This window comes from Scyliorhinus torazame, chromosome 13 (assembly GCF_047496885.1).
Source record: "Scyliorhinus torazame isolate Kashiwa2021f chromosome 13, sScyTor2.1, whole genome shotgun sequence".
Classification (NCBI taxonomy): Eukaryota; Metazoa; Chordata; class Chondrichthyes; order Carcharhiniformes; family Scyliorhinidae; genus Scyliorhinus; species Scyliorhinus torazame.
Window position 1 is genome coordinate 88,982,602 of NC_092719.1, and position 16,347 is coordinate 88,998,948.

Consider the following 16,347-nt stretch of genomic DNA (forward strand, 5'->3'; position numbering starts at 1 on the left):
TCACACTCTCCTCAGGCCTTGCCCGCAGAGTTTGGTACCCTGTACTGTGGCCCTTTTTGATTTTTGACTATGGCTTCTCTGCCTTACACTTTCCCCCTTACTGCTTTTTGTTTCTGGCCCCGTTTTACTTCCCTCCGACTTCCTTCATTGGATCCCATCCCCTAGCCACATTAGTTTAAACCCTCCCCAACAGCTCTAGCAAACACCTACCCTAGGACATCAGTTCCAGTCCTGCTCAGGTACAGACCGTCCGGTTTGTACTGGTCCCACCTCCCCCAGAACCGGTTCTAATGCCCGAGGAATTTGAATCCCTCCTTCTTGCACCATCTCTCGAGCCACGCATTCATCCTATCTATCGTGACATTCCTACTCTGACAAGCTCGTGGCACTGGTTGCAATCCCGAGATTACTACCTTTGAGGTCCTACTTTTTAGTTTAACTCCTAACTCCCTGAATTCAGCTTGTAGGACCTCATCCCATTTTTTACCTATATTGTTGGTGCCTATGTGCACCACGACAGCTGGCTGTTCACCCTCTACCCCCCTCCCCCCCTCCCTCCAGCAACGGAGGACAAAATTCCATTTGCCTTCTTAATTATCTGCTGCACCTGCAAATCAACATTTTGCAATTCATGCACAAGGACATCCAGGTCCCTCTGCACAGCAGCATGCTGCAATTTTTTTACCATTGAAATAATAATTCATTTTGCTGTTATTCTTACCAAAATGGATGATCTCCCATTTACCAATATTGTACTCCATTTGCCAGACCCTTGCCCACTCACTTGAACTATCTATATCCCTCTGCAAACTTTGTGTCCCCTGCACACTTTGCTCTGCCACTCATCTTAGTGTCATCTGCAAATGACACATTACACTTGGCCCCCCACTCCAAATCATCAATGGAAATTGTAAAAATTGAGGTCCAAACACTGAGGCACACCATTAGCCACTGATCGCCAACCACAACTACACCCATTTATCCTCACTCTTTGCTTTCTGTTAGTTAACTAATCCTCGATCCATGCGAATACATTACCCGTAACGCCGACTCAACAGGCTACTCAATCACAACGCTGAATGCAGATCAGCAGCACTGTGCTGAGGGTGACTATAAACTGTGACGATCCAGCAGTGCCTAGAACGGTACAATTGAATTGAAAAATTACAGTACAGCTAAATGTGAAAATCCTAGAGAGGGTAGAGTCAGTTTATTCACACAGAGAGTGGGTAGAACATGGAATTTTTTTTCTATGTTCAATCAGAACAAACAATTATTATAAATAAGTATAATCAGTTGAACAGGAGATGTTTCAAAATAATTGGAGACAGCAGAAAATGGGATTAGATTGGGTAAAATATTGAATGTTCAATAAATTGGTATTTATGATTTGGAGTTTGAAGGGATGATTGCAGTTAGACTGGGCGGGATTTAAAGGACGTGGGGAGTGAGGGAGAATAGGATTAGACTGTCTTTGAGAATAACTGCCCTGGATTTGGGGATGGAATTTTCTCTCTCTCTCTTCCCCCACCTCGGGGTCAGTGGTGTTGGGTTTCCACACCCCTCGGGTCAGGAATAGAATCCCTGCTCCAGGATGGGGCAGTGAATCGGATTTGCCTTCTCCAGATCCTTCCCCTTCTGAGAGTTAGGCTGGCTTTGGACCCTACCGTGGAGAAAAGACAGAAAGATAAAATGTCACAATATCCAGACTAATGGGGACCACTGGAAACTCTGTTCACCTCCATCAGCCAGTGCTGTTCAATCTGATCCTCTCTCCACAGATTCAGCCTGACTTGCTGAGTATTTCAGCATCTTCTGCTGACATTTCAGATATAACGTGGTCACTAACTTGTCATCTCCAGATTCTACGAAACTCTTCAAAGGAGAACATACATCACACCTACGTCCTACCTAGAACTGATTAAAATATTTAAAACCCTGTTGGAAAGGAAAAGACTCGAGTTGTTGACCAATAAGAACAGATACACAGTCGGGCTGGAAAAGTTGGATTTTGCAGCATCTCAGGTACGTTTTTGTGAAATGTGTTTAGATGTTTTACTGATTCCTGGACCATGAAGAAAACATTCGGAATTTCACCATGCAACCAGTCAATTTGGTTCCCAATCATTCTGTAACGCAAGTGGAAAACATACCCAAGATATGTGCAGGTAAAGACGACTCCTTTAATCCCCAGCAGATAATTTCTACATCAATCCACGTGCTCCCTCTGAATTTTCTCAGAGGCTATCCCAATGGGTCACTGGTGATGAAATTGTAGTGACCTGGTTTACCTGGCGCAGTGCATTGTCTGCTGTTTGATCGGGAAAACAGCTGAGGAAAATTGTGTGCAACTTAGCTGTGAAGGAGTGCAGATCTGATTGATTTGTATTCACTATCTCTCAGCCCTGGTGAAGCGCTTTAGCCATATCCATGTTTAAAATATAAATCCACCCACTCAAGCCAATGAGAAAATAATTTACGATGGGGGATTATTTAGAGTCTAAGAGTTTAGGGGACAGTTCCTTTCTTACCCAGAGGCAGTGGCAGGACTCAAATTTTAGATCTGTCAGCGGGATGTTAAAATTGCATAAATATGTATTGTTGACCCACCATATAATTTATGGCTCAGGCACATCCCGACAATTGAAGAGGTAAAGAAGATCAAAAGAAGTTGCATTTAATGTCCGATCACAATGAAGTGTCTCAAAGTGCTTGTGCGAGGAATTATCCTGAGGTGCACTGGCTCTGAAATGTGAGCAGACCTGACAGCATTCACCTTCTCGCTGAAGTTTCCTGTGGTTGGAGTATTGAGCCAGTCAAGTTAAACCCCACAAATATCATCAAGATAAATGGCCAGTGGATTTAATTTAGTTTATGTAAATTTCAGATCTGTTTATATATTTATCAACGTGAATGATGTCAGTCCAGAGACTGGGAACTTTTCAAATTGAGCGAAATTAACATTGCAGGGGTCAATGTAATATTGGACAGAGGAAGAGTAGTTATTAAAAGCCTCGGTTAAGTGTTACACCACCCTAGGCTAGTGCGTGGTCAATTCCAGCCCCACAGGCTCCGGAGTCACAACACAAGTGAAGTAACCAATATGTAAAGAGAAAATAACCTTTGCTTCAGATGATGTGTCCCCGCAGGCTTTCTCCACAGTAGCTTGGGAATCACAGTTCTTGTTTTGCAGCCTATACTCCCAGTTTTCCTGGTGAGCCGGAGTCCTGTTTTATCAAGGTTTGCTCCCAGTTCATGGCATGCCTGCAGGCCCCGTTTTCAAGTAGCCACCACCCACAGGCTAATTGGATCGTTTTTGAAGAAGCTTAGCAGCCATTGTCTGGAGAGAATTTTGCTGGATCTTTCACCACCGCTGCCAGACCCAAAGAGAAACTAAAATGGAACATTGTGGCTCTGAGAAACATTCCAGTGGGATAATATCCAATCATCACCTCATAGAATCATTGAATTTACAGTGCAGAAGGAGGCCATTCGGCCCATCCAATGCACCGGCTCCTGGAAAGACCACGCCGTCACCCTATCCCTATAACCCAGTAACCCCAGCTAACCTTTTTATTTGGACAGTCATGGCCAATCCACCTAACCTGCACATCTTTAGACTCCACCTGTTACCGGGCAGAGTACAACATTCTGGGCTCATTCATTGGCCACCAGCCAAATCAATCAGACTGAGTCCCAGCCAATCTCTCTCATTGGTGTATGTTCACAAATTAAATCAGCACAGCCTTCTAGATCATTCCATTTGAATTAAAGGTACAGACCATGGCTCTCTTCTGCTTAGAGTTGAGTACAAAAATGAATGATCCCAAAGTGGAAGACATAATAAGAGCAAATAAAGCGTTGGCCAAACTAAAAATGCAGGAGTGTGTTTTGAAGTTCCCGGTTTTAGGTGACCTTAGGCACTTGAAATTCATAGTTTATAGTGATGCGTCCTATACAAATCAAGCACAGGAGGTTTTATAATTTTCCTCTTGGGGAACAATGATAAATGTTGTCAAACAAAGAAAATAAGGAAAGTGGTCGAAAGCATTTTGGCTGCTGAGACGTTAAGCTTTGTAGAGGCGGTGGATATGGCCTTTTATATATCTCAGATATTGTCAGAAATTTAACTTTTGGATATTGTTAATGAAGGGCGCCTGTTTCTGTGATTAAAAATTAAAGAAGAAAGAAATTGCGTGTGTGTTTTTGAGTTCCTTTAAATTTTGTTTTCACCTAATTATTTTTTTCTCCAAGGAAGGGGAGACTGTTAAGTAATGGGTTAAGGGTTAAGTAATGCATTAAGAGATATTGCAATCAGTTGTCTCATTTAGTTTAAGTATCCAAAGATTGACACTGATATGTAAAGGGGTTCAGGTGGCCCTTGTGGGAGGTGGTGTGTTGTTAAGAGTTTTGTGCAGAGGCTGTGGAAGTGAAATAAATGGTGTTTGGTGAAAAGGAACAGGACTATTGACTCTTCATACAACGGTAACTAAAACGTATAATACCACCGACCAGGTCCAATGCCCTCTGCTCAGGGGCGGTTTCAGCACTTAGAGTCACACATCCATGAAGGGAGATGAATGAATCAAGGCTGCAGCTGGTTTGTGGAAGCTGTCAATCACAGCTTACAACGAGAAAGGAATGAATGGCTTGCAGCTAGCTATTGTATCTGAGGGGTTGAAACATCAGTCACAGCTGTTTTCCTTCGGAAATGGACACGTGAAGCTTCCAGGTAGGTGTTATAGAACATAGTACAGCCATTCAGCCCACAATGTTGTGCCGACCATTTATCCCAATCTAAGATCAACCTAACCCTTCAATTTACTGTTGTCCATGTGCCTGTCCAAGAGTCGCTTAAATGTCCCTAATGACTCTGACTCCACCACCTCTGCTGGCAGTGCATTCCGCGCACCCACCACTCTCTGTAAAGAACCGACCTCTGACATCTACCCTATACCTTCCTCCAATCACCTTAAAATTATGTCCTCTCGTGACAGCCATTTCCACCCTGGGGCGGAAATCTCTTCTTTCTTCGCTCAACTGTTCTGCTGGGCTCATCGTCAGGTAGCGATCGTTGGTCTTGAACTTGACTGGCTGTTCCTGCTGCAATTGGGTAGGCACAGGCCGGGTCCAAAATAGACAGAACACATGGCTGCGTCCTCTTTTATCCCCCTGGGATTTCGCGCTATTTGGGGCAGTCCTTAACCTTGGACCCAAGTTCTGATCACTCTCTTCGATTTCGGCCAATAAAGGGGCCGGTGCCTTGCTGGGTGGGTCCTTTGCAGTCATTGACCTTGGCAGTTGTGCTTTCTGAGTAAGGGGAGTGGCGCCGATCAGTCTGCGGCTGTACCGGTTGCTTGAGTGGAGTTCTATTGTCCTGGGAAAATGGGACATTAAAATGCAAACGAGCGGGGGTTTCGATCAGGTCTGGTTACCTGTGTTTTAGATAAACATAGGCTGTGTATCGGCCTGAGTCCTGTGTTGGCCATAATTCCCATGGTCCTTTGCAGGTGGCCATCTTAGATGGCTACATTCTGTCCTTTTGATCCTGAATGCTATGCGTGGTGGATCACACTATTGATCCCTATTCATCCTTGGTGGCCCGGTCACCCTTGGTCAAGGCAAGGTTCTACTCTATTCTATCTAATTGTTTGGGACATTTACCTAATATTCCATTTATACATTCATAAATTAATTCATCTCTAACTGTTACTATAATTTAGGTCACTACAACATTTAATTAATCCGCACAGTTGATCTCTAGCTAACGCTATCTAAGCTACTCTCATGCTGCTGGTAAATATCAAAGAACTTATATACAGTACAAAATTTAAAACAGCAGCATCACATTTCTACTTAATTCTAATAAAGTTAAAAAGGTACATGGTTTATCTTTAGCAGCGATTGTTACATGAGTTCAATTTTTATTGAATTCCAAAGAAGGGGGCTCGGACTGTATATATCGGGGAGCGGGAGGCTTTTGCTCGCCATTTACGGAGTCGGAGTGTCTGAATGACACTGTAGATTATTGCAATTACTAGAAAGGCCTCTATTATGTATGAAAGGAGGTTCCATTTGGCAATGTTTTTGCACCAGATGGGGGTTTCGATGTCTGTCTTTATGTGTGGTGTAGTGTCCGGGCTGGTGGTGGCCTGTTGGGTGGTAGTGTTCGGGGCTGGTGTGGGGTTTGTTACAAACGTTCGTTGGACGCGCAGTTGCAGAAGTCCAGCGATGATCCAAACGCATGTCAACAGTCCTTGCTTCATCCTGTGTTTTCTGTTTTCCTGTAATCCTGGGGATAGTATAGTATCTGTTATTATCTTTGGTTTTGTTTTATTAGTCTTTCTCTCCTTACTCCAATTACCTGTTATGATTGTCACCATGTGTGACTCCCTCATTTTTTTTTGAAATACCATTTTGGAGAGACAAGAAATGCACATTTTTAAAGTACAGAGACTCTCGCAGCTTGTGGTCGATGCGGGGAGCGGGTGGACAATTTCTTCGACCAGTCTTTTCTTTACTTGCAACCAGTGGTGGACGAGGCTTATCTTAACCAGCCGAATTTCAGGGCGGCCAGTTTTATATATTTGTTAGACGCAATCATGTTTGGCCTGGGGTGTAACTAGCATATGGAGTCGGTGCAGTGTGACCGAAGAAGAGAGGAAGGAGGAAAGAAACAAAAATGAAGCGGCATTGCTGAGGTGTCCCTGCCATGAGAAGTGTGGTAAGCGCTCACAGTTTGCATGGGGCAGCTGGGACCTTGTAGCTGCTGTCGGTGATGTTCTCTTTCATATCTGGGGGCTCGTCTAGCTGGTGGTGGGGGGTCTCCTGCAATATCGGGCAAAGTGTCCTGACTGCCCACAGTTGTAATATGACCCCCGGGGCACGTAAGGTGGAACAAGCTCTCTGGTGTATTGCTCCCTTGGGTATGGTTCCCTGGGATATTGGACTTCTCCTCTCCTCTTGTTTATCCATGCTGGGTCCTGGCTAGTCCTAACTGGGTGCATGTTTGCTTCTATATCGTCCTGATCTGTCCGTCGGTGTAGGGTTTGTTCCCATGCTCTAGAAAGTAGCTTTAAGTACCCAAATCTCATTCTGTGTGTGGTCTGCGGGGTCGTAGTTTACACAAGCCTTTTGACCTGCGTCTGTGGCATGCGAGACCATAAGGTGTGGGACCATTTAGTGGTGTTCTCCTCATTTAGGTGTGCGCGGTTCAATTGTCCGTAGACTGCCATAAAATGAATCCACAGACGACCAGCAATTGCTGTCGGATGTTCTCTCTTCTTTTGCCTGCAGCAATTTAAACCCTCGACTGGATCTCCTTTGTCATACCCGATGGCATATAATATGGCTGCTTTCATTTCCTGTAGGGTTCCTCCTGCTACATTTTGGGGTTCTGGCAAAGCTGACCTTACGGACTGGCTGAGGCTCATAACTATTAGCTTTATTTCCTCCCTCTCATCTGGGCCATACATAACCTTTTGTTGGCGCACCTCCTCAAAGAAGCTGTGCAGGTCTGCGGTGGGCTGAAATTGCATAATTTCCGTGCAAGTTTCTCTTAATTGGGTTCTGGATAGTGGGGTGGTATAAACGATATCAGGCTCCTCCTGATCCAATGACCTGCGTTCTGTGGTAACTGGATTCATGGGGGTTGAATTGTGAGTGGGGGTGTGTGCTGCCTGTGCAGTCGGTGCTGCTGGTGCTTTTCTTTTTGGGGCGTGGGGGGTTTGATTTTGATGTCACGTGTCCTCTACGTATCTTTGGGTGCTTTCATTTAACTCTTGCTAATCGGGAGCATCTTCTCCATCTAAATCCTGCCCGAAAGTGTACCTGAAGCCAGAGAGTAGCAACTGTAACTTTTCTATCTTCTGTCGGCATTTAGCACGGTCAACAGTGCTCTGCCTCTGTTCCTTAGTGGAGTTGTGGAGCGCTCAAAGCTGCTTTTAAATCTGTGCATTTGCTAGTTAGCTGGGCGACCTGTTGTTCCATTTCCTCTCTTACCACGACTGTGCGTTGTGTATCTTGGTAGGCTTTATCATACTGGGTCTGGAAGCTATTAAGGTGAACTAGACAATATTAATGTGCGCATTTTACATCGGCCATTTCCTTATCCTTAGCTGCTAACTGCCTACGGAGCGTCTTCTCTCCGTGCCTCGCAACTGTGCCAAAAACAGGACACTATTGCCATCGGCTTTCTGACTTTCCCTACGTTTTTCTTGTGGACCTCGCTTAGGTTCTCCCACCAAGTCTGTCCTATCTTTCCTGGACCTGACTCATCATTAGTGCAAAAATTCGACCAAAGGGCCATCCTTTCCCCTTTAAGTATTTTCTTAACTCTTCCTCCCATATGAGGCATTGCTCTGCTCTGTTGGTCGCTACGACCTCGGTTCCTGTGGATTCATCAATCTTTCCATTGCTTTAGTGGTCATTACTTCTCTTATCTCTTTCTCTACTTTTCATTTGAGACAGGGAAATAAGGCGATTTGAACAGCGGGTATGGCTTAAGCTATTTTCCGGCTCACAATCCCTCGATAGTTGTACACAATTCTAACAAGTTCACCTTACTCTTCCTGTTAGGTACGCATGCGGGTTAGTACACACTTCCGAAACAAGCCTTTCCCTTATATTGATCAAATGACCACACAACCAGTTAGTTAGTTCAAAAGATGGTTTATTTACATACACAAGAGTTACCTCAACATGCAAACGCAATATCTACTACGAGTTAAACTACACCTATCAGCTACAATAACCTATACTTAACTTCAGGGCGACTGGCACTGTGCAAATGGATAAAGGCCTTTATCTGGATTTCACTTGGCTGGTTCGAAGAAAGTGTCTCTGCTGGGCTCATCCGTCAGGTAGCGATCATTGCTCTTGAACTTAGCTGGCTGTTCCTGCTGCAATTGGGTAGGCACAGGCCGGATCCAAAAGAGACAGAGCACATGACTGCGCTTTCTTTTATCCCCCTGGATTTCGCACTCTTTGGGGCGGTCCTTAACCTTGGACCCAATAGTTCGACAGGGCTCTGATCACTCTCTTCGATTTCGGCCAATAAAGGGGCAGGTGCCTTGGTAGATGGGCGGGTCCTTAGCGGTCATTGACCTTGGCAGTTGTGCTCTCTGAGTAAGGGGAGTGGCGCCGATCAGTCTGCGGCTGTACCGGTTGCTTCACTGGAGTTCTAGTGTCCTGGGAAAATGGGCCGTTGAAATGTAAACGAGCGGGGGTTTCGGTCAGGTCTGGTTACCTGTGTTTTAGATACACATAGGCTGTGTATCTGTCGAGTCCTGGGTTGGCCATAATTCCCATGGTCCTTTGCAGGTGGCCATCTTAGATGGCTGCACAGGGATGGCAGGACTGTCATATGAGGAGAGATTGACTAAGTTGGGCTTGTTCTCGCTGGAGTTCAGAAGAATGAGGGGTGATCTCATAGAGACTTATAAAAGTCTAACAGGATTAGACAGGGTAGATGCAGGGAAGATGTTACCAATGATGGGTGTGTCCAGAACCAGGGGTCACAGCCTGAGGATTCAGGGTGAACCATTTAGGACAGAGATAAGGAGACACTTCTTCATACAAAGAGTGGTGAGCCTGTGGAATTCATTACCACAGGAAGTAGTTTATGCTAAAATTTTGAATATATTCAAGAGGCGGCTGGATATAGCACTTGGGGAGAATGGGATCAAAGGCTATGGGGAGAAAGCAGGATTAGGCTATTGAGCTGGATGATCAGCCATGATCGTGATGAATGGCGGAGCAGGCTCGAAGGGCCAAAAGGCCTCCTGCTGCTCCTACCTTCTATGTATCTATGTATACAGCGAATCCAGCCCATTGTGTTTAAATTTTGGTAAGCCGGTTATGAGATAAATATGATGCAATTAATGGGAGGAGCCAGGTCTGTCTGTAGGTTTGTAGTTTGATATAGGTTGGGGAGTCTGCTCGGAGTTTAAGTTGAGCAGCACTTGTTGCCAAATGCTGTCAGGTTGAGCAGTCGTCTGACACAGACAGAAGGATCTGCAATCTCTTTCCTGAAAGGATCTTTCTCTCTTCAGGCAGACTATCCAAGAAACCTGTACAGCAAGTAACCCTGTGTTTGCTAACTTTATTTATAAATGGCTTTGGACCTGTGATGTGCTTCCTGTGCTAAGAATAGAGTTTGTTTTAATATAAAAGATACCTATTGGTCAGTGGAATTACTCCTGTTCCTCACAGTTTAATTATTTGGGGTTCTTGTCCAGTATCCTAAGAAATGTTGGAATCTCATCCGGGATCTTAACAATTGTAGTTCTTAGACTAGTCATAGTTTAATTTGGATTTTCGCCAACTTGTTCATTCATGTCTTCCTAACCTCAAGACTCAACTATTGCAATGCACTGCCTGACTCGTCTCTCAACTTCCGTAAACTTGAGGTCAAGCAAAATTCCAGTGCCTGTATCTTTTCTCCTGGCAAGTCCTGTTCCCCTATCAGCCGTGCTCACTGACCTACACTGACTTCAGCTTAAGCTATGCCTCAATTTTACCATTTTCACCCTAGTTTTCGAATCTCACTATGGCCTTGGCCCCTCCCTATCTCTGTAATCTCCTCCAATCCCACAATCCTCTGTGATATCTGCATTATCTGCATTGCTCCGGTTCTGGCCTCTTCTGCATTTCCAATTATAATTACTGCGCCAATGATGGTTGTGATTTCAGGTGCCTGGGCCCCTAGCTCTGCAATTCTCTCCCTAAACTTCTCGGCCTCTCTACCTTGCTTTCCTCCTATAAGACACTCTTTAAAACCTATCTCCTTGACAAAGTTTTTTACCACCTGATCTAATGAGTCTAATTTTCACGGACATCTTTAAAAATAGCAGGTGGAACCTGATTCCAGATTTCCCATCCCCGTTCCCAACACCCTCAATTTTCACTAGGGTAGGAGAAGGGTGAGGGCAGCGAGCCTGCACCTTGCATTCCCGACCTGACTGACTCTACTTACCCACATGGCCTATCCATGCCACTTCATGCCAGCCCATGCGCCACATCCATACCAAATGCTCACATACCCTCCTAGCACTTATGATTAGCTGTTTTTCAAGCATGTTTTACACATGCTATTTTACCACAGGGCTCATTGGCTGGTGAACCACTCCCATATGTTCTGGTCCTGCCCAAAATTGGTTGAGATCTGGACCTTGTTCTTTGAGACCATCTCTGAAACCTTAGGGGTTAGGATGGAGCCATGACAGAGATTAATAAGGCGATATGGGGTTATGGAGAAAAATGAGGATGAGAAAAAGATCAGCCATGATTGAATGGCGGAGCAGACTTGATGGGCCGAGTGGCCTAATTCTGCTCCTATAACTTGTGGTCTTTGGTCTTATGTCCACTGGGGTGTCGGACCTGCTGGTGCTTCTTGAGGGGAAGGGGGCATCGAATTCTGTTTAGATGGAGAATTGGATGGAGCAGCACCACCTAGGGCCTCAGACACACTGGCAGACTCGGCAAAATTTCTAAGACTGGAAAAAAATTAAATATGCCACCAGAGGGTTAGAGGAAGGGTTCCGCTCCAGGTGGGAGCAGTTCATCACCATCTTGAGACACGATCAATTGAACAAAGACTAGAGTTGGATACAACAGAGCCTTTATTGCTCTAAGATGTGTGGCCTTCCACAGCAGCAGGTAAAATGGCTGCTGAATGGAGGACACGCATATTTATACTCCGCCTACTGGGCGGAGCCAGCAGGCAGGGACTACCTGTAGTACAGGTCCTACCTTACATCATCTAATATAGGTGCAACAGTGGTTTACCACACATCTTTAAGGACCTGTTTGTGGCCAGCGGCAGAGAGGAGTGGGGGGCGGGGGGGGGAGGGGAGAGTCTTCAGGGGAGACTTGGGTGGGGGGGGTTCTTTTTGGGGGTATTACTGCTGGCTTTGTTAAAACGGAATATGACAAACTTTGCACTACATTTGATTGTTCTGTTGGTTTATATGAATTGTACTTGTTCTCTGTTTTGCTACCTTTGGAATGAAAATACTTTTTTATAAAAAGACACCCATCGATAAGATAAGGCAGTTGTTTTCAACCTGTTTGCCAAGGCCTACTGCGGGAAAGATTGAGAGGCAGTGTTACTACGAGTTGCTGCCTTTAAGTCGAAGGCCGGCGGGTGGGGGAGCTAAGTGTGGACCTCCTTGATGGGCATAAAGATCAGAGGCTGGTTGAGTGGAACTCATGGTTTCAGCTCCCTATACTGGCGAGGAAAGGATTCATTCACCGGGGAGGAGAGAGAGAGGAGACCAAATCTGGGTCTTGCGGTGGCTGACAGTGGGAGTGAGAACGTGCTGGAGCAGCTGAGCAGAGGCCAGTACACTGCCTCTCAGTGAAGATCAGGCTTCAGGCTCGGGGCCACTGCTACAGTTGGACTTTCAACTCTTCAAAAGTAATCTCAATTCAGCTGCTTCCTGCATTTCGCACCCCCTCCCAGCATTCAACTTAAAGGGAGCAGCTCATAATAACATTGAGCTCCTGCAATCACCAATTCAGCTCCCACAACAAATATTGCATCCGTCTGTCCCCCCCTTGCCACATGGGTTTTGTTTTAACTTGGGCTCCGAACCTACCGTCCAACAACCTGGAAGCCTGAGGAAATTCTCTTAAATATCACTACTTAAAACAGTCAGAGGTCAGGCTGCACCTGCAGAGAAGGTAAGTTGAACATTTCAATCACAGAATGGTTCCTGCGCAGAAGGAGGCCATTTGGCCCATCGTGTCAGAACCGGCTTTCCAAACAGGCATTGTGGGTCAGTCAAAGTGCCATTCTCCTGACTTTTCCCTGTACTCCCTGCTCATGCTTTCTATTCAAATAATCATCAAACTCTCCCTTGAATGCCTTGATTGACCCTTCTTTTTTACTGACAGAAAAACAAGACAGGCAGACGCATATCCGCATTTCTTTGCCGGATATATTTTTATTCCCCCATTCTAAGAAGAAATGGATAAGTTTGTTGTTAAAAGAGACAATTTCCCCACTCATTCAATTGATGATGAAACGTCTGAACCGCAAGGGGAAAAAAGCAAGGAATGTTCAGTGACAGCACAATGAGAGCTACCTGGCCTTTGGAGATCCCTTTCCTGAATGTCTCACCTGCAGAAAGAAGTTGGCAAACACAGCGATAGTACCAAACAAGTTAAAATGCCATTTGCAGACAAAACACCCATCTATTGTGAACAAAGACAGTCAGTACTTCAAGTGCTTTAAAGAACAAAGCATGAAACAGATCCAATGTCTGATGGGGTGTGTTTGGGTGTCAGAGAAATATCAAGGGGCCAGCCGAAACCTTAATTGTACCTGGATGTAAACAAACTCATCAGTTCCATTCTCTGATAATACAGTGAAATGGCGAATTGACATTTTAGCTGGTATCGAAGAGGTGCTGCAAGAGAAGCTAGTGACTCGATGGAAGTTTGCTTTGCAGATTGAGGAGTCTACTGCTATAAGCGGACAACATTTGGCATGTTGATGGGGACTCTATTCAGGGGAATATTTTATTTTGTAAGGAACTGCCGAGTCATGTGACTGGTGAGGAAATATTTTGTGACACCGGGTGTGACGGTTATCACGGGGGAAGGTTCTCTCCCATGTTCATGAGCCCTGGAGAGAACTGACAAGTGTTTTCAACAATACATGAACTGCCTCATAAAGAGTTACTATCTGATGATGACTGGTGAGCTAAGCTTGCATATCGCGCAGACATTTCCAGCCATTTGAATGAGTTGAATTCTAAAATGCAGGGGAAGAATGAGATGATATTGATCATCACAAATAAACTTCAAGGTTTCAGACCAAAACTGGGCCTTTCGCAAGAGGCAGTGGGAGGTGGTTCACTTGAGACGTTTCCATTAACAATTCATCAAAAAAGCTGACATTAAAAGTAAAAGAGGAGTACGCAGAGCTATGGATGGATTGCACAATGACGCTGATGTTTGGAGAGGTGGCTTTGCAAGGGTTTTGACTGACTGCAGCACATAAATATCTGACGATATCTGACCATGCTATTGCTGTACTCCTGCCTTTTCAAACACCATGGGCGAGATTCTCCGTCCCGGGACACCCAGATCACGGTCCCTGATGGAACGGAGAATTGGGCATCGGGGCAAAATTGGGATTGATGCCGGGCACCGACCTGATGGCGCCGATCCGATTGCAAAGTTCCAACCTCCCCGCTGGCAACAGAAACGAGGCCGACAATCGCACACTTGCGGGGGGATGTAATGAATGCAAATGGATCTTAATGACCCATGTGCATTCAATTAGCAGGCCCGGCACCCTATTCTCCGGCCCTCCTTCAGTCTCCAGTCACCACTCCAGGGCCAAGTTGGTCGGGAACATCCAAACCCAACCGAGAGCCACTCTCTGCCCCACAATGCATTGCCTGCTCACCCCTCTACCAGGCAACCCACCACGCCCCCTCCCAGGGACCCCTGTAAGAGGGAACCCTCCACAGGAATCCCTGTAATAGGGAGACCCTCTAGGGATCCCTGTAATAGGAGAACTCCCCACAGGGACCCCCACCTAAAGGGACCCTTTCCCCGAAAAGAGACCCCTGTCTGGAAAGTGGAGATCAGGCCAGACGGGCAGTGAGAGAAGTATAGCTGTAACACCCAGCTTGCAGCTCCATGTGTCCATTCCTGGAAGGAGAGCAGCTATGACCCGAGTCTGGTTCCCATAGATCCATTAGCTGCAAACCATTCATAGTTTTCTCGTAGTGGTCTGTGATTGATCGCTTCTACAAACCATAGGAATAATATGATCAGGGATAGGTCATGCCTCACAAACCTTATTGAGTTCTTTGAGAAGGTGACTGAACAGGTAGACGAGAGTAGAGCAGTTGATGTGGTGTATATGGATTTCAGCAAAGCGTTTGATAAGGTTCCCCACGGTAGGCTATTGCAAAAAATACGGAGGCTGGGGATTGAGGGTGATTTAGAGATGTGGATCAGAAATTGGCTAGCTGAAAGAAGACAGAGGGTGGTGGTTGATGGGAAATGTGCAGAATGGAGTACAGTCACAAGTGGAGTACCACAAGGATCTGTTCTGGGGCCGTTGCTGTTTGTCATTTTTATCAATGACCTAGAGGAAGGCGCAGAAGGGTGGGTGAGTAAATTTGCAGACGATACTAAAGTCAGTGGTGTTGTCGATAGTGTGGAAGGATGTAGCAGGGATATAGATAAGCTGCAGAGCTGGGCTGAGAGGTGGCAAATGGAGTTTAATGTAGAGAAGTGTGAGGTGATTCACTTTGGAAGGAATAACAGGAATGCGGAATATTTGGCTAATGGTAAAGTTCTTGAAAGTGTGGATGAGCAGAGGGATCTAGGTGTCCATGTACATAGATCCCTGAAAGTTGCCACCCAGGTTGATAGGGTTGTGAAGAAGGCCTATGGAGTGTTGGCCTTTATTGGTAGAGGGATTGAGTTCCGGATTCGGGAGGTCATGTTGCAGCTGTACAGAACTCTGGTACGGCCGCATTTGGAGTACTGCGTACAGTTCTGGTCACCGCATTATAGGAAGGACGTGGAGGCTTTGGAGCGGGTGCAGAGGAGATTTACCAGGATGTTGCCTGGTATGGAGGGAAAATCTTATGAGGAAAGGCTGATGGACTTGAGGTTGTTTTCGTTGGAGAGAAGAAGGTTAAGAGGAGACTTAATAGAGGCATACAAAATGATCAGGGGGTTGGATAGGGTGGACAGTGAGAGCCTTCTCCCGCGGATGGATATGGCTGGCACGAGGGGACATAACTTTAAACTGAGGGGTAATAGATATAGGACAGAGGTCAGAGGTAGGTTCTTTACGCAAAGAGTAGTGAGGCCGTGGAATGCCCTACCTGCTACAGTAGTGAACTCGCCAACATTGAGGGCATTTAAAAGTTTATTGGATAAACATATGGATGATAATGGCATAGTGTAGGTTAGATGGCTTTTGTTTCGGTGCAACATCGTGGGCCGAAGGGCCTGTACTGCGCTGTATTGTTCTATGTTCTATGTTCTATGTTCTATTTGTAGCTTTGATTCGTTCACGTCCCTTCACGTATCTTTACTCTTAAGTGGGGAAACCCAAATGTGTACTGAGTGAAGTGCAATCATATGCTTGAGTAATTGGAATGGGCATAGTGCTTGGAACGCACCTCAGCTCTCTTTAATGTGGTCAATGGATTTTCACCACTTAGGCCACTGAACAATGAAGGGAGCTTCAAGTGCCACAGCTGTAATTCTTCTCACTGACTCTGGACAGCTCTCTAGCTTTCAGACAGGGGTTTCTTTTCTGGGGTGGAGGGTTCTGTGTGGGATGGGGGGGGTCCCTTTAGGCAGGGG

At 45.7% G+C, this 16,347-nt stretch overlaps 1 protein-coding gene across 1 annotated transcript in view; it reads left to right on the forward strand.

The window, feature by feature from the left end:
* Positions 1-16,347, forward strand: part of LOC140388180 (dynein axonemal heavy chain 3-like) — a 1,528,048-nt gene that overhangs the window by 1,106,386 nt on the left and 405,315 nt on the right. The window contains exon 53 of the mRNA XM_072471941.1: positions 1,863-2,025. Within this exon, the coding sequence (XP_072328042.1) occupies positions 1,863-2,025 (163 nt within the window). The remainder of the gene's footprint in view (positions 1-1,862; positions 2,026-16,347) is intronic.